Source organism: Magallana gigas, chromosome 3, assembly GCF_963853765.1.
Source record: "Magallana gigas chromosome 3, xbMagGiga1.1, whole genome shotgun sequence".
NCBI lineage: Eukaryota > Metazoa > Mollusca > Bivalvia > Ostreida > Ostreidae > Magallana > Magallana gigas.
In genome coordinates, this window is record NC_088855.1 from 12,092,320 (window position 1) to 12,111,335 (window position 19,016).

General features: G+C 33.6%; 3 protein-coding genes across 3 annotated transcripts; 2 read left to right on the forward strand and 1 right to left on the reverse strand.

The window, feature by feature from the left end:
* Window positions 1-22: 22 nt before the first annotated feature.
* LOC105325356 (putative tyrosine carboxypeptidase MATCAP2) lies at window positions 23-7,290 on the forward strand. The gene is made up of 5 exons (XM_011424875.4): window positions 23-130; window positions 2,692-3,332; window positions 3,462-3,738; window positions 4,310-4,615; window positions 5,962-7,290. Exons 2-5 carry the CDS (start codon window positions 2,814-2,816, stop codon window positions 6,213-6,215), a joined length of 1,356 nt encoding a protein of 451 aa, XP_011423177.3. The 5' UTR covers window positions 23-130; window positions 2,692-2,813; the 3' UTR covers window positions 6,216-7,290.
* Window positions 7,291-10,744: 3,454 nt separating this feature from the next.
* Window positions 10,745-13,803, reverse strand: LOC105332286 (peptide methionine sulfoxide reductase). Its single transcript, XM_066078509.1, has 5 exons — window positions 13,676-13,803; window positions 13,360-13,542; window positions 12,647-12,898; window positions 12,040-12,184; window positions 10,745-10,888 (listed from the first exon to the last, which is right to left on the reverse strand). Exons 3-5 carry the CDS (start codon window positions 12,778-12,780, stop codon window positions 10,811-10,813), a joined length of 357 nt encoding a protein of 118 aa, XP_065934581.1. The 5' UTR covers window positions 12,781-12,898; window positions 13,360-13,542; window positions 13,676-13,803; the 3' UTR covers window positions 10,745-10,810.
* A 4-nt stretch (window positions 13,804-13,807) lies between these two features.
* Window positions 13,808-15,981, forward strand: LOC105332287 (glucose-fructose oxidoreductase domain-containing protein 1). The gene is made up of 3 exons (XM_011434832.4): window positions 13,808-14,118; window positions 14,452-14,533; window positions 14,666-15,981. Exons 1-3 carry the CDS (start codon window positions 13,939-13,941, stop codon window positions 15,589-15,591), a joined length of 1,188 nt encoding a protein of 395 aa, XP_011433134.1. The 5' UTR covers window positions 13,808-13,938; the 3' UTR covers window positions 15,592-15,981.
* Window positions 15,982-19,016: the final 3,035 nt, after the last annotated feature.

Here is a 19,016-nt window from a genome sequence, read left to right on the forward strand (position 1 = left end):
AGAATATGTTCGATTTTTAGTCATTCACTTCCGGGTTATTGCCAGGGTTAAGCGTCATGGGGGATATACTGATATAGCCTACTTTGCAGGTTTTCAAGTGTAGTGTATTCATGTCTTCAAATACTGCAAGGTTAGATGAATTGTCATTGAGTTTATGTTTATATTTAGCAATTAAATCATCTGTTGTCGTCTAATTACAATAATGTTGATGTGATAAAGTTATTCTTCTTTTCCTCAACATGCTCAATATTATCATAAAAACTGCATATATTTTCCTTTTTTATAGAGATCAATTCTGGTACTACTTTAACACACAATTTTCTTTGTATCGGAACTTTGAATTCATTTATTTGGAAATTCATTTATACAAATGATATCACAATTACCGTTTTAAAAATGAACTGTTTAATATCGCTTTTAACCCCCCCCCCCCCCTTTAAAAAAATGTGTATAGAAGTTTCTTCCATATTTTCAAAAGGAAAGACAATCATACTTTATTTCTATTTTCGAAACATATTTGTATAGCAAGCAAGCCTCTATAGTTTTCACCTTAATTATTAGGACTAATTTAAGGTGCTAGAATGTTAACCTTTCGTAAAGGATTAATCCATTCTATTGTCACAAACTTTTTAAATAGAATGCAATGCTATTAGTGTGATTGTTAATGCTTTGCAAAGTTGTACAGAATATCATGAAGTAAGATTACAAATCAATCTATTATGTCAGTGATAAAAATCTTAATTGATTTTATGCAATCACTTCACAACTTTGCTTATATATTTATCTCTAGTATGATGATGACATGGTGGAGGTGTGCTTGAAATATTTTGCATAGGTTGATGATCATGCATATTCTTATTAAATCGTAAATGTCATTAATGAATTAATTGATTTTAAGATAATGAGTAACTTAGTTATGGTGTTATATGGGACACCTCCATATTTTGATGTGTTTCCGATGGAAATTAAAAAAAACAATAAAAATCAAGAATGATTATATAATTAAAGTTTCTTCTTTCCTGAAATCCTTACCTAATAGCATAGCGCAGTGGGTGAGGGCATTACAAACAGATCTGTCAGTCAAATCCAGCTGGTGCTTTTCAATTTTTACCTTTATAAAATTTTAACATATTTTAATTTGATATTGTTTACTTTTATCCACATTAATATTGTCAAGTGTCCCATACTACCTTAAGCAACTTTTCAACAAGAAAATCTAGTATATAGTAAAAGGATGATGACTATACATGTATATATAGTCTGTCCCAAGTTATTGCCTCCATCATTTTTTGATAATTTAATAGAATTACACATACCTTTGAAAGATATATTATTCTTCACTCATAAAAGTTCATAGGAACAAAGACAAATTTCTTACGAAGATTTATAACGGAATATGTTTACATACTTTCTATATTCCGAAATCTCTTGGAGTACCTCGTACAATTTTTCAAACTTTTACCAGTATTTCATGGCTGATGCAAAACAAAATCCCCGTAGACTTTCTATTTTTGGATGTGTATTGAAAGCTGAAGCAGTAAGGGGAGGGGGCATTTCAAAACAGATAATCTGGACATTTTTTATATTAGTGGATGAACGTAGTTTGAGCACAAAGGTATTAATGATTATCAAAATATAATCAAGCGAAAAATGGAGGAAGTAAAAACTCAGGACAGAGTGTAGTACATATATGATATTCCATACATTCCTGATAGCAGACTTATAGATGCAAGGACATAACTGTGAGATTGATTGAGGTTGTTTTACAAGTGATTTTGGGGAAATGCACATGGATGTAAATTAATACAGTTGGGTGTATTTTCTTGGCATTTTTAAGGCATATTCAGTGCATATATTTCTTCTATAAACTAATGAATTTTAGTAGAATGAGTAAATATGTAGGATCCAAATAATATATGTATATATTAATATATGTATATAATATATCCAAATATGCAGGATCCAACAGTCAATTTATTTATCCATTTATAATGCCATGTATGGGGGGATTGTCTGATTGAAAAAAAGAGCCTATAACAATGTTTCTTCTTTTTTATAAAGAGCAAATATCACCTTGAACCAAATACAATCGTTACCCTTTCATTAGTATTTCTTCAAACTCTGATTTTAAGAAATTACTTCTTCATTGAATAAGAAGTCTAGAAATGAATTTAAATACTGTAGATTTAAAATCCTTTGTTAATTTAACTACCGAAAATGTAGAAGTAAGTAAATAAGCCTAGAGTATTCATTATTACTGTTATGTAAACACAACAGATTTTCTGAAATACAAGCTACTAACTGTTGTTATATAAATAAATCATTATTTTGAAACTATTTGATTAACTATATCAACTAAGATGCCTTTGATTTGTACATACAAAAACATGTACTAGTAAAGCTTTCCATTAGGTCTTTTATTGAAGTGCATTCTAAGTGGCGCCCTAGTAAATATTTAAATAGAAATTTACTATCAATAAAAGTTTGGATTTTATTCAATTTCAACTTGACTGTATCCCCATAACAGTGGCAACACAAGCTGAAGAAGTCGTGTTTCTAATGTTTTATTGATCATGTTGATTGTAAATCAAATTCAATTACGGTACATGTGTCTCTATATCCAGATTCCTTTAAAATCAATATGCAGCAGTGTATATCAATTTATATATCATTATGTTTTATATCTTTCAGGATTTTAGTGAAAGAAAATTACTGGAATTAAAGGTAAAAATCCTGGATATGACGTGTCTTGCAGAAAAAAGTGTGGAAAATTGACAAGTGATTTGAAGATTGTTTTATCAAATTCCTGAAAAATGCCTACCAAACTGGTGAAAGAGATTGCAACATCCACTTCCTATTCTTCCTTCTTTGCTCCTGTGAACTCTCATTATGATAAAGGAAGGAAGAAAAAACGGAAAAAGAATGCCAGAAACAAGGCACAGCAAGTTACTGTCACCATCAAGTCGCTGGATCGACCCAAATCAGACATTGGCTTAAAATTGGACAAGTCCTTCAGTAGAACCAATACATGTGACAGCTTGAGCTCCACCAAACTCCCCTTCATTTACAGTAGAACGCCACCTAGTCCCCGGTTACTGACTCCTTTAAATCGGTCACCGCCGGCTCTGTCTGTCAACAGTGTCCCCACCGCCTGTGAGCGGAGGAAAAAACTCCCACTCTTAGCTGCCATAAAGCCAGACAACGAGAAAGCGGAGAAGGAGAGATTCATGCGTGCCAACTTTCTATATAATCCATACTTTGTGTATAAATTTCCTGCTGAGCCTGAAGTGTTAGAAAAGTGTAGTCAACCCTCTGATCGTTTTATAAATGAGGTAACAAATTTCATTTTTTGTCTTCTGGTTTACTCTTTTTTTTAAGTAAATCGGTCATATTAAGTCAATCCAAACATCAGGTATGCTAGTTTTGCACATAATAATTTGGCAATTTTTTGGATGTTTCAGGCCATATTTATCATGGAAAATGCACTAGAGAAATATGGAACCTATGAGGAATTTGAGGTGCAGACAGGGGGACAAGTTTTAGGGAGACCTCAGATATTGAATATCATCAAGAGGTACCTGAAGCGTGAGGAGCTAGAGGATGACATCATCCTGAACCTGACAGATGAGCTCTTGTCCCGAGGATCAATGACCAGAAACAAGGGGAAACCTCAGCTTAATGTCAGGACGGTCAACCTGAGAGAAATGTGGGTAGAGGGACTACTACGCCATGAATTAGGTGAGTTAGTCAAACCTCAATATCTCAAACTTAACAGCTAGGGCCAGAAATAAATGTAGAGGTATCTAACTAAAGGATTAAAAAAATCTAGAATTAATTAGGCAAAGAAACGATGAATGGGATTTCCATCTTTTATTGACACAATTACAATCAAATACATGTGACCTTTATGAGAAAAAAGATGAAAAGAGAGAACACTTTTTATTGGGGAGACTGCATTCTCTTTTCATGCAAGTCTATGTAGTAGATATCTAGCCTGTTCTAGCAAATATTGAAAAGATCACAATGAAAACTATTAACTTATGTTGTTAAATTTTAGTCCAAAAATATTTAGAAATGCTGCTCCATGTGAGCTAGAAACATCATAATCATAAATTTAGACACAAGGCGTCACAGACACACACACAACAACACTTGTTAAAGATTTATTTGCAGTGTTAGGTACTAGCATATAAATGTATAATTAGGAGAATCTCTGAAATGGTAAGTCTTCAGAAAAAGTAATAATTTATATACAAGTAATTGTGTATGTATATATTAGGTAACACTGTTTCTTTATTGTACGTGGCAGGTACACACCATTTGAGAAGTGTAAACAACAGATATCAACCATGGAGTAACTGTAAGGTACGGAAGGACATGGGGCTACGATCCATGAACCCAACAGAGGAGGGACTTGCATCCCTACACAGTGTTCTGTTCCGTAAAGACCCATGTCTGTGGCGGGCGGCAGTGTTGTATTACACCGTTTACAAAGCCTCACAAATGTCTCTGAAAGAGGTGTTCAAAGATCTGGGTCAGTATGTGCAAGATCCGAACGTCCGCTGGGATTACTGTATACGAGCCAAAAGAGGCCAGACAGATACTTCAAGACCAGGTACATACTGTCTTATATTTATGCCCCTCTTCGAAGAAGGGAGGGCATATTGCTTTGCTGCTGTCGTTCTGTCTCTCTTTTGGTTGGTTGGTTCACTAGTACTGTAGTTTCCGTTCAATTTCTTATTTGAGGTTGCACATTTTGAAATGAAATATGGAATACAGATTTATCTAAATAATATCTAGGTCAAGTTTTATTTTGGGTATGATCAAGCAATTTTTGACAGAGTTATGCACCTTGGACTTAGAAAAATTCCAATTATTTGCAGTTTCCGGTCATTTTCTTCGCAGATGTTTCCTTTGGAGGGGGGCCATAAGTGTTTCACAAACATCTCTTGTTTTAGTGTTTAAAATTAGATTTTAAACAAGTTATTCCCTGTGCTGCTATGTTGTATCATTTGTACCGGTACGTGTGGTACCGGTATGTGTGGTACGTAGGTTTTGACCAACAAATTCAAAATGTTAAGCAGGAATTCTGAATCCAACAGTACTTGTTTATTATGCATCATGGTATACATATTGCTAATCTATATTAAAAGATTATAAGCGAGTATTTATTCCTTCTGCATAACAAAACTTGTACTAACAGTACTGTATATGAGAAGTGACAATGTACACAACGTAGACAATTGACAGATATAATGGTACATGTAAACATGTCAGTTAGTTAGTTGATAACTGCATATGTTATAATTGCATGAGATAGGAATTGTTAAAAATGTTAAATATGAATAGAAATTTATTAGGAATCAAAATGCTGAAAAGAAGAATGCAATATATGAAGTTTAAAATAAGGAAACAATAATTACAAACAGTTGGCTAGAATGCAGGGCTAGAAATTATCATTAAGTCAGTCATGGCACTGTTGGACTTTCAACTATACATGTACTACAACTATTTCACCACACTGGTCAGTGGACCAATATAACAGTATAGGGAAAAGACTGGAAAAAATACTGAGCAGAAGAGCAGTGCTCTAGCCCTGGCCCAAATCTAAAATTTACTAGTTCCAGATCATCAAATGATTAGAGCTCTGCAGTATGATAGATTTAATCAAGTTGGCATGCAACATTGCAGCCAAAGGGAAATAACTTTTGCTAAATTTGTTTCTCTTGGAGAAAATAATGCCCTCTGGATCATTTTATTCAAATGATCTATGACAACAACGTAATTATTACTCAATGCATGCACTTAATGGCATGACAAAACTAGTAAAATATATGAAATTTATTATTTTCCTCTCTGCACTATCTGGATTTCCAAAAAACATGTAGCGCTGCACATGTCAAGTAAATTAAGAGAACTTGGATAAGTCAGAATTAATTTTCAGTCGACATGAATTTTCAGGTGCATTTTGCAAAGATCAAGTTTATCTGGATGGAGCTCTGCAGTTGTTGAAGCACAGAAGACATATAGACTTCCAGTTGTTGATCCGACTAGGGAAGATTGCCTGGCAAGATATCGATATACTGCGCCCTTACGCTGAGCTACAAGATACCCAGGTTCCTTTCTTCATGGAAGACATGACCGCCTACAGGAAGCACTTGGACAGAATAGCGGAAGCCAATGGCCTAACAGATGAAATCTTAACGGCTATATGATCTAATCCGTGAAGATTGCAGCTGAAATCCATGTGTCAAATATTTATAGAGAACTTGTTGATTATTTTTTTTTTATGGTGATAGTACACGTAATTACATCAAACATTTGGTTTTATTAATGTTATGCTTTTTATTTTAATTGTTTTGATATTGTAAAATATGTATATATATATATATATATATATATATATATGCATATCAATTACGTGTATTGTACTTTGGGAAGAGGATGGGTCTGCCAAATGATTTTCAGCTCTTCAAAACGGAGATGATATTTTGCCTAATATATATTGGGGTAACTGTTGGTTTGTTACTGTAAATTCCTAATTAAACGCGAGGAATTAATATCCGCGTAAAAGAAGAAGAGAGAATCCCCTCTTGCGAATTCTAAAATCTCGCTCTTAATTATGGGACACATGTCAACTACATGAAACTATGATAAAATTTTGGCATTCGCAATTTTATGTTCTCGCGATTTGATGGAAAATCATTGAATCGGGGAATTAAGTACTCACGTAAAATAAGGAATATACAGTATTGAGGTAGTTTAGATAAGCTGGAAGCAGGAACATTATTGTCAATCATTAAAAGTGCTATTTGATGAGATTGAAAATGTTGACTTCACAGATAAAAACATTGGTAGGATTATCTGATATAATAATACCTAGCTTGAATCTAATTCAACTGTAGGAGAAACCTTTAGGGTTTTATAGTATGGAACACCATAACTATATTTTCAATATAGGTACTTGCCTAGTTTGCCACAAGTTTTTTTTAAAGTAAGATGGGGACAGATTTATCTTTATACAAGTTTTGTTATCCAGTTTTATGTGAGATGTGTTGCATATTTCTGGAGTGAAATATTCTTTTTTGGTTGTGAAAGTATTACCGGTAGGTATTTTGTTTCTTCTTTTTTTGTACTTGAAGTACATTTTATTTTACAATATATTACCTTCAAATTTTAGCATTATTTTATGGTTGTGATTTTTTTAATCAATAGAGGTTGTGATAATCATATTATTATTATTTTAGTTAATTATTTTGCTGTTAAAAATAATTGTTGATTATACATGTACATGTATAAAAAAAACTTGTTAGATATGACAGTGAATACATTTACAAGAACTTTCAAGGCAGTGTGGAAGCTTTTAAAATTGAGAATTAAATTTGTGTTAGTGAATCCTAGAATTAATACTTGATATGTTCTAAATGATAGGTAAAGTATTGCATTAATGAACTAACTTAATACACATAGAGCTATAACTTCTGGCCTACTATCAACAATGTTCATGGATATAGAAATTATAATTCTTTTGATAATCATAGTTTAACAAGTACACCAATCTGTTTGTCAAATGCGAGGACAATTAAGATTTTCTCATGCATATTTTGAAACAAGGAATGATTTCCAAGTGCAAAAAAATTGACTATTGTAGGAAAATGGCACTTCAAGCTGTGATATTGATATAATTGATGTTAATGTTTGAGCTCTAGCTAGATTAATTACAAGTAATGATGTGATATATTAGATCTTGGTACTTGTAAATGTATAGTACTCTGTGTTAGTAGCTCCATGCATTTTTGTGCACACTAGGACAATTTTTCTTTCATATCAGTTGAACTTTTAGACTTTAGACCATATGTGTGACATAAATAGGGCATTTTTACCGTACAAGTGTAATCATGTGTTATTTGTTTCTGTTGGTATATGATGTGCCAGGTGCTGTAGAAATATTGATTCCATTAATTGATAATTTAAGATTGCTAGAAAGTGCCATTTTAGGAAGACTTTTGAATTTGAGAATATTTTTATGCATGCATTTTGTTTTGCAATGCAAAATTGAAGATGAGGAAAGTAAAACCACTCTACAGAACCATAAGAACAGTTAATGCATGCGGTAATTTGCAAATTGTAAATTTACGTCTTTTTTGCTTTTTCATTACATTATGCAGGTATGGCATATTTCTTAAATTGTCATGTGCTGTTAATTTATCACACTCAAAGGATTAAAAAATAATTCGATCCATCGTCCCTCATTTTAGATGAAGTTAGGTTGTCTGAGGACCATCTGTCTGAACTAATACAATCTATAATAATTTAATTAAAAGAGTGAGTGGTTAAGAGTCATCAAAATCGATACACACAGGTTGATACTAATATTATTAAAATTGCTTCTATTTTAGCAAAAAAATTATTTCAAGTGAACCCAGTTTCTTAATTTAGTTTAAATCATTTGTACATGCAATATTGTGTTAATTATTTTTTGGTGATGACTTATTGATCATCAAAATTAATTTACGGCCTGCACACAATAATTTTTTCAATTTTAGATTTGTAACATCTTGAGTAAAATATTTTAGCCAAACATTTCCTTTATTCATTGCATATGACAACTCATTTGTTTAAGCAAAAGCTTTTAAAGCTCTTCTTTTATTTTGTTGCCTAATATAGATAATAAATCTAAGACTTGTTTATTGATTGTGTTGCGTTTCATTTTTAGCTCTCCTGTAGGAAGGGCTTTTAATTTTGTTCAAATGAAAGGCCAGTCTCTTTGCAAAGGGTAGATAATTGGAAAAGAATGGTTTTAAAGTCTTCTTCTCCAGAACCACAGTAGGCCAATTTCAGCCAAACTTGACTGGGATTGAATTTGTCTGCATGACCTGGTGTGTTACATGTGGGACCAACGACGTACCAAGATATAAGCATTCATTGCTTAAAACGATTTTTCTTTTCAACTACAGCAATGATTGTACATTATTATTAACTATAACTTTCAATGCCGGTAATGCATGCGCGGATCCAGAAAATTTGTACTAATGCTTGGGAGCATCGCTCCCACATGTCTATGTAAAAGTACACATCGTGTTTTTAAAAGGGGAGGGGTTACGGTGCATGTTTTGTACTGTTTGTATTTGGCGATGTATTTTCTGGGGTACGGACATGCACATTGCATTATTGGGGGGGGGGGGGGGGGGGTGGGGGGATTTTTCATTTTTATTATTATTTTTTTTATTTGGTTGAAATAGCGCGTTCTTAGATGACATAAGTCCTCATTTATGAAAGTAATATCAATGAATAATAGAAACTCTTGACTCTTGTTGCATAGGCGTCTGAACTGGGGGGGCTTAGCCCCCCCACTTTTTTTGCTAAGTTAGACCTAACCATTAGGCACATAGCAGAATAGAGGGTTCAGCCCCCCCCCCCCCCCCCCCCCCACTTTTTTTCGCAGGAAACATAATTGTTCCATAGTGTAAGTTTGAAAGATTGTGAAGTTGGAGTCAAAGGCATATTAGCTCCCCCCCCCCCCCCCCCCCCCCCCCCCCCCCCCCCCCCCCCCCCGGATTAGGAATATTGTTATTTTCGAAAAAGAGAGAAATTTGGTATGCAAGATTTTTTTTTTTATTGGAACTATAGGATACAACCCCCCCCCACCGGATTAGGATTTTCATGATTTTGGGAATTAGGTTTTTTTCTCTCAGTATTTCCATCTAGCCCCCCCCCCCCCCTCCCACTTTCAATTTGCTTCCGACGCCAGTGTGTTGTTAAAAAAAAACTGGAATTAAACAATATAAAAATAATGTGTCTCGGTCGCACTCAATTTAACTTTTGATATCAGTTTCAATGCATCTAAATCTGAAGGGCATGAAGATGGGGATTTTTTGTGTGTTTTATTATATTTTTTTGGCATAACGTTAAATAATACGTATTCATGTCTATTAACTTTTAAATGTGTCCTAGCGACTTTTTTGGCAAACGTTGGAACAAATTATAAAAATTATTAGATCTGTATATTTTATAGCATCAAAAAAACTTTTCATTTAACCCCTGTATTAAACTACATGAAAATATAATAAATAGCCTAAGTAATCGACCGTCTTAAAGCACTGTTGGGCACTCAAGACTTCTTTTCCACGAAAATCGTAGAGTAAACGAATGACAACTCTTGGTTTCCCATTGCAACTGGAAATGATGAAATAAAAAATGTGGTAAGCATATTCTGTAAAATATTCAATAATGAACCATGAGAGTTGCACAGCGGCATTTATGATTATGACTGACATGAGCATCAATATTGCATGTATATGGTACGCCAAATTCACAAAAATGAGCTAAACATAGTTTCACAGTCAACTGTAGTTTACGGATCGTAAACTATAGTTATACCGACGTTAATCTATATTTCACGCGATAATCTATGTTTCACATCTGTAAACTATAGTTAACACTGAAAACAATCATAGAAAATACACCAGACTTCTTTCAAATTTTTAGCATGTTTATTTGAACTAATTAAATTATTTTTTAAACACAAATTATATGTATATCATGCAGTTCAAAATTTTTTATATTTGTGTACAGAAATCCAGTTCTTTTTAAAACCATCATTTTCTTGAAGGATGAAAACATCTACCTTTTATCAAGAAAAATCATCAGAAAGAAACGAAATTTGATCTACACAAGCATGAAAAACATTAAAACTGTATCACAGAAATATATCACCTGATTAAAAACTACAGGGGTGGAAAAAGTGGAATAAAAGAATATCACAAACAAAACAGTCAACATATGATGAGAACTTCTCAGGTAGAATTTATTAGAAATGTGGAGCTTTCTTCAGCTGCTGTTCAACGTAACCAAGTTGTTTTCTAGTCAGTGACATACCCTCTGTGTCCTGAAATTGTATTGCAGAATATATATGTCAGGCAAAAAATAAACATTTTTGTTCAATTCTATAACTTCAATAAATAGTATATTATTTATTTTGAAACAAGACATCACAGAGATGGTGATTATTTTGTAAAGTAAAATTAGGATGAAAGGGACAGGTATTGGACCATGCCTTGACCTTAACTTGACCTCAAAATTAGTTCAAAAGTCACTGCAAATATTCTTCTCATGGGCATTTTTTGTCTTAGGTATAAACCAGATAAGATAATTGAAAAAATATGTGGTCAGGACAAGAAGTTTGCAACAAAATCAGCCAACCCCTTGACTCCAGGCTCAGAAACTTAAATTGTTCAAATTCACTGCCTATAAACCATAAATTCAAATAAGACCAAGTGGAGAGAATATAGGCTTCAAACACCCGGCCCAAATTTTGTAGAGTCCTGCAATGACATTGATCTCTGATCTTGAAACATGCACCTATTTACCTATAAACCGTAAATTCAAATAAGGCCAAGGGGAGAGAATAAAGGCTTCAAACACCCGGCCCAAATTTTGTAGAGTCTTGCAATGATATTGATCTCTGATCTTGAAACATGTATCTAGGTCATAGTACATACTCCACCATTTTCAATCATAGAGATCATAGAGATGTTCTGACTTCAAATCTTGGTTCAAAGTCAATGCACACCCTTAAAAATTGTCAGTAATCTTTGACAATGTCATTTGATACAGAAAATTTGTTTGAGGTTGCTGCACACCCCTTTACATGAAGAAAATCTGTGGGTGAAGTTCAAGTAAAATAAAACAGGAGAAGAATGAACTCTGCACAAGAGGTATCAGACATCTCAACAATGGCATGAGGCATACTCCCTATAGTCCTCTGTGTCTCCGCAGAAAGAGTTGGTACATCGAAAGTTTGAGCCATGAGGGAGATAATAATCATAGTGATTACGTTTTCCTATCAAACTTTACTTAAAAAACTATTAAATATTTAATTCCTATGTGTACATGTATTATAATTATCTCTTTAATGAACAATTCATATACAATGTCTTAAGACTCATCCACCGGGTATCGCTTTAAGTCAGCCTAAAGTAGGCAAATGTATATTTTCAACTTCCATTTCATAAAAATGATAGACAATCCAGTTGTTACCTTTAGGAAATCTTCATAGTCTCCATAGCCCCCGAGATACCCATTCAACTTGCAAGCTAGTGCAGAGGAGATGATTTCTTCATCTGATAGGTTCAAAGTGTCCAAAATATCCCTATGCTGTCTCAGAATGTATTTTTGGTGGTAACTGTTCAAAAGAAAATTTGGTGATATCAATGCGAGGAAGGTATATATTGTCTTTTTTAAATGACAAAAGATGCAAACTTTCTGTGCATGTTATAAATTTTCCAAATGGCATCAATATTTTCTACAATGACATGAATTCAATACATGGATTAAAATAAATCACTGCTTTTTTGATATCACATGTAACTAATTCATTAATGGGAAAGAAATGTCCTAGTATAAAAAAGGCTGATTGATACTGATATAGCATATATGTAATTGGAAAAGAGGAATGAGCATATAAATACATTGAAAACTTATGCTGGACCGGGAATCGAACCCAGGACCCCTGCAACTCTAAGCAGGAGCTCTACCACTTAGCTATCCAGGCCAATATCCGCTGTCCATATAGCCCCAACTACTATACATATATTATGTGTAAAACTGCACTTAATATTACATGAATGATCAAAGATTGACTCACTTTTCAGCATTGTAAAAAGGTCCTGCCTGGACAATTTTGGTGACAATGGGGGATACATGGTTTTTCTGTTGTTCCTCTCGAGTCTGCTCAGCCAGCATTTTCTGTTTGGTACTGTGATAGAAGATGGCTGACATATACTGAGTGCCACGCTGGGAACAAGGATTGTGACTTTTCCAGAACTTGTTTAACAGTTCCTCATAAGAAACAACACTTGGGTCAAATTCCAGGTCCACAGTTTCTGTATGATCCCCTCTAGAAATCACCAAATAAAGATCAATTATGCTTGGCAGAGACATATGTAACATAGTATATATATAGTATATATGCATCCCTGATGCTTGGTCACCTTAAACCAAATTATTTAAATCTCAAAATTTTCATTACTTAGATTTTTTTTATTATTACAGGTGCTTCCTTGAGGTGGACATTTAACATTAAATAAATCAATGTAATGAATTTTACATTGTTCTGTTAATACATGTACTGTTAAATATGTAAATGACCTCTGACCCTGGTCCAATGCCCAACTGGAACTCCAGAGTGGTCAGTCCAGTCTCTACCACGTACCTGTTCACATCTACCTGTTCTTGTCTTGTCTTTGTACTATGTATCATGCATGTTCCATATACAACTTAAGGTAAGGATTATTGCCTTATTTATTACATGTACCATGTTTACAAAGTATCGGTTATACAATAACAATTATAGCTTACATGGTGCGATAAGTAGGATTCTGGGTGGTTCCCCCACTGAATCCCACTCTAGTTTTCAGAACACCACGGAGAGCTCCAAACTGGGACTCTGGGAACCAAAATCAGCTGAGGGCGAAAGTCGCTCTTGACAATCTGCCAATATCTGATCCTCCAGGCATCTTTTTTTTTTCCCTTGGGACTGTACTATAAAGATTAAAACTTGATCAATGAAAATATATATTCTCACTCTCTATATATAATGTATAAGTATAAAAATGTACTTATATGCGCAAAGCTGTAATTCACGCATAAATCGTGTATTTTATAAAGATCTTACCAAATCAAAACTGACTCGAGCTCTATCTGCAATCCGACCGTGTTGTGTAATGTAAGATAAAGCGAAAGTACATTCGGAACAAAGTTTAGCTATTCGGAAGTTTTATCACTAGAACGTTTGTGTCTGACACGATTAACATTCTTAAATTCAAGAACATTAAAAACGTTGAGTTAAGAAAAACTTCCTTGAATATTATGGATTTTGGTGGCCTTTTTAATGTGTCTTTTCTACAAGATTTGATGGTCACTGCGTAAGCAGCAGACATGAGGAAAATGCTGCCAGGTTTTGGTGTCGTGGGAACTCCAAATTCGGTCAGGGCGTATGTCCCACTTTTGAGATCATACGGTTTTAAAGTTGTAGCTCTTTGGGGCAGAACTAAAGAAGATGCTGCAAAAGTTGCAGCGGAACTCAACATTCCTTTTCATTCCAGCAATGTTGATGAGGTAAACAATCTTTTTTATGGTATAGTATAATCAGATCAAGTTGCGCATATGCTTGAAATCACCAGATCACAGTAACCTTTTAGTTTCTGATTTTATTTTTTATCACTGCTGATCAGGGGTTTTCTTTAAACTTTATTGGTGAACCTTTTATTTACTACTGATCTAATAATAAGGAAAAAACATATTACAAGCAATAAATGCTTGAATAATACTTTGAAATGACCGTTTTTATTGGAGGGGGTATATGGACATAAAGAAACCCTATTTTTGTCATTTAATACTTCTGTTTAGAGCTTAATGTGATTAACAGTGATCAACTTTGAATCATTTCAGGTCTTGCTAAACAAAGATGTTGATATTGTTGCAGTGACGTGTGCTCCACATATGCAAGCTCCCATTGCAGTCAAAGCCCTTGGTATGCAAATACATGTAATTCAGTTTCAGACAAGCATATATAATAGATACGCATCATATTTTAAATACAGACTTCCCATCAAAAATGTATTATGTCTATGATCTTTTAAGATTTATTTTTATTTTTTTATAGGTATAGGTAAACATGTTATCTGTGGTGCGCCAGCAGGGCCAAACCAAGTGGACTCCCTCCGCATGGTCAATGCAGCCAGATACTACCCACGACTGATGTCCCTGACAATCTACGGACTGCGATTCCTGCCTGCTATTGACAAAATGAGGCAGCTGATTGTGGATGGCTATGTAGGAGACATAAGTATTTGTGAGGTCAAAGTTCACTTTGAAAAAATTAAAAGAGATCAGTTTGATTGGATGTGTGATGGCACCATGGGAGGCGGTCTTTTGAATGAGATTGGCAGCGATATCATAGATGTGATTGGTTATCTAACAGGACAGAAGGCAACAAAAGCACATGGCATGCTGAAAACATACACAAAGCAGACTGAGAAAATAAAAGGAATTCGAGAGATAACAAGTGATGATTTTTGTACTTTCCAAATAGAACTTGACCAGGGGTCCTGTGTAACTGCAACAATCAATGGTCATATTGCAGGGCCATTTCAACAAGAGATAATGGTTATTGGGAATAAAGGCAGACTGACTGTCAAAGGAGCTGATCTGTATGGGCAAAAAAATGACCAATCAAAAGAAGAGTTGTTGCACTTTGACCCTATAAACTTTAAAGAGGAGGAGCGACATGGAGTGTCTGAAAAAACACGCACTTTTATTCCTACTCCCTACCTAAAGGGAATTATAAAGTTCATCGAAGCCGTAAAAGATGCATTTGACAAAGAAGAAGAAAGACAGAGCTACTGCACCGACCCAGTAAGACCTGCAGCGTCATTCGAAGATGCTCTCTATGTGCAGTCTGTGGTTGAAGCCATCCGCAAGTCCAGTAAAACCAAACAGTGGATCAAGGTGGAAGTTTTACAGGAAGAGCCTGATCCCAACAACTTTATGTCGCCTTCTCTCCGACGTAGCGCTTACACAGTTCAATGAGCAACTTATGGAAACTACGCAAAATACTGAAAAATGTTTACACAGTTCAATGAGCAACTTATGGAAACTACGCAAAATACTGAAAAATTAGCTCAGGTTTAAAAAGTAATTTTTTTAACAAGAGTTCAGATGTTAGCGTGATTTGTCTTTTTGTTCCATACTTATTACTGTCAAAATGGCTATAATTTCTCTCGTCTGACCAAAATGGAAGGAGGGATAGTTGATGCCCTCATCTTCCTTCACCCTGCATTCCATATGCATGTGTTTAAAAAGTATTTCTCCTCTTTTTACCAATTTCTAATGGGGAAACAAACTTAAGGACTACATGATATTAAATTTCATTAGATTTGACCCATCATTGATTTTTATTTTAATAGAGTGTTTTTTCCAAAGCAGTATTTTGACTTTTTTGGTTTGTTTTGTTTGTATTAATTTACTGAACACTGGTCAATCATATTTACACACATTAACTGTATTACTGTTTTATTCCTCTTCACTGTTACAGTAGTCCATGTATGTTTAGTCTAGTCAAAATCTGTGATAATACATGTATCAATTGTGTTACTCGGTTTGTGTACTCATTATTGTATAAGTCTTTATTTATTTACCGTCCCGGCCAACACAGAGCTTGATCACAACATAGCTACCAAAATAATCATGATGCCTGGCTATTCATATTTGTTTAATTTGTAAACTGTCTGAAATTGTAGCTTTGATTTTGAAGTCAAAGATAGTAGTTATATGTTAATCTGTGAATAGAACTGAACAAAAAATTTCTGTATTTTTTTACATTGATTGATATTTAGTAAATGGTTATTCACCAGTCTTTTTTATCCAAAACCTGGTAATTCAAGAAAAAGTAAAAATTCTAAACTTTTCAATCATCACAATCGTAAAGTGTACTTTGTGGTTCTGACATGTAATTTGGGATATAAATCAAAAAACATGTAAAATCAGCTAAGAGTCAAATTAGGAATCCAAGGGGCTCTTACAATTTTTACCTTTCCAAAAATTTTCAAAACTGATTTTTTCATTAGCTATTGTGATTTAAATATTCTAAAACGGTGAAAGTACCGGTATTTTGATTATCGGATTCTTTTAGCCACATTAATATTGACAGGTGTACCATACCACGGTTTGTACCACCTTAACTTGCACTTGAAAAACTGGTGACTCTTTGACACCGCTAATGCATACAAACATGCACACACAGTGTTGGTGGGTTTTTTTCACGTTAGAGCAAAATAGATGTGGTTTTTAGAAAGTTTGTGCTCACACAAATTTGTGTGCATGATATTTTTGATGTATTTATGTGTAATAATATACAGCTTTACCAAGCACTGCCAATAATCATATGTACCTCACCAAATGTAACAACTCAAAGTAGACCATTTACAAGTGTATTGTCATGTTCCCTACAATATGATATTCTCCATGTTTCTCTCAAATCAGAATCATTAATTGACACCCATATATACCTTTACAATCTCTGTACATTCTTTTGACAAATGTGATATATCCATTTTTTTTGCCAAGGCAATACCGAAATTTTAATTGTTGTACATACAAATATGTCATTGAGACATTATCATGAATAAATGGCTATTTTTTCTCTGCAGGATGCAATCTGTGTACATTGTACAATCATATCCTATTTAAAAATCTACTCAAATCAGAGGCAACAAGGATAATTTAATGGCTTTGTAGATCTGAATTTTACTGCCGATAGTTTGTGAATGGCATATATTAAAAATATGCCATGTTTGTGTTTTCCGTTCTTTTTATTTCACCGTTTTCAGCAGTTTGAATCTTAAAGTACCTGGATAAAAAAGTGTAATGCCTACAATATTATACAAAAGAATTTTATGTATGAACTTGGAATAATCTTAACAATTACATATGGACAATTGATACTAAATTTACACCAATGACACAAAAAAATGCAGAACATCTTGAACTTCTCAAAATAGACACAAAAACCTCTGTCAGCTAACTTAGGAAACCCACAGTAGCTGCCATATTGAATTGTCAGTTAATTTTACTGAAATATATATATTGTAGGTTGCACAGCATGTATACACATACCAGCATGTAAATATCATGTATCGTTCACATTATTTTAGATATTTTACAAAACTTTGCTATTTATTTATTCAAGATCTAAAATGTAGTTAATTGTATGATTAAAATGAAGAAATATACACATTATATCTGTAAGTCTTATTCAACTTTACCAGTAGATCCAATCGAATATTTTGTTCAAATTAATATACATCCCAAAATTGTTGCATTAAATTTAAATTTTTCAAATATGAGGAATTTTCAATTTTGTATAACTTTTAAAGGTTCAATATTTGTACATTTTAAGAATCTCTTTCCTGACACTGGAATTGTTTCATTTACTTTGTAGCATAAATTTCTTGTTTCATAACTGTATCTCATAGTTTTATTCGGATTTCCTGTTTATGTTGTCAGGCCAGAAATGAAAATAAATTAATTTATCTTCTTTGATGTTTTTTAATTTCCTCTTGATCCACTGGAGGAGCTATTATAGACTTGTGGTGCAGTAAATCTTAAATCGTAAACAGGTCATGAACTGGGACAAAGGTCACCATTCACTCTAATGACCTTTAGTAATCATTACCCATCTTTCCTCATCTTTTGTTAATGATATGTTATCAAACTATCTGGTCAGTGTATATGCGTTTGGACATACTGTGGTTTCATCAATATTTGTTGGCATCAATTTATGTTGATTTTTTCATATTTTATGGTAATCATAGTTCCTGATCTTTATTACCATTTTGTACATGTATATTGCATTGTGGTTTAATCCAATATCATATAGTGTCATGATATATGATTATTGCATATGTCATGACATTGTATAATACTTGAAATCGTATCTTATATGATATTGCATCATATGGTAAGATATTGTTTTTTGTTATACTTTCATGTTAAATACTGAAATCTGATTGGTTAAGACGCAGTTAATAATATTTTCTATTACCCTCAGCGTTAGCAACGCACTTAGCAATGGGTAACATTAAAAAATGTTACATGCACGAAAATTATGCGCGTACGGTTTGCTGTAGAATTTACGTTATTCCTATATAAAAGCAGTAAAATTTTCTTAAAAATTAAAACATTCAGTATAACAAAATAAATAGTGCCTGTTTGGGAGGATAACAGTTGAAATTGACACCCCTCGAAAACCATTGTCAACCGACGCGAAGCGGTTTTCTCGGGGTGTCAATTTCAACTGTTACCCTCCCAAACAGGCACTATTTATATAATATGATACAATAATGTATTATAAGACATGATAAAATACTGTACCATGTTATATGATACAATATTGTACCATGTAATATGATATTGTATCATATGGTATTGTGTTAAATGATATTGTATTACATCAA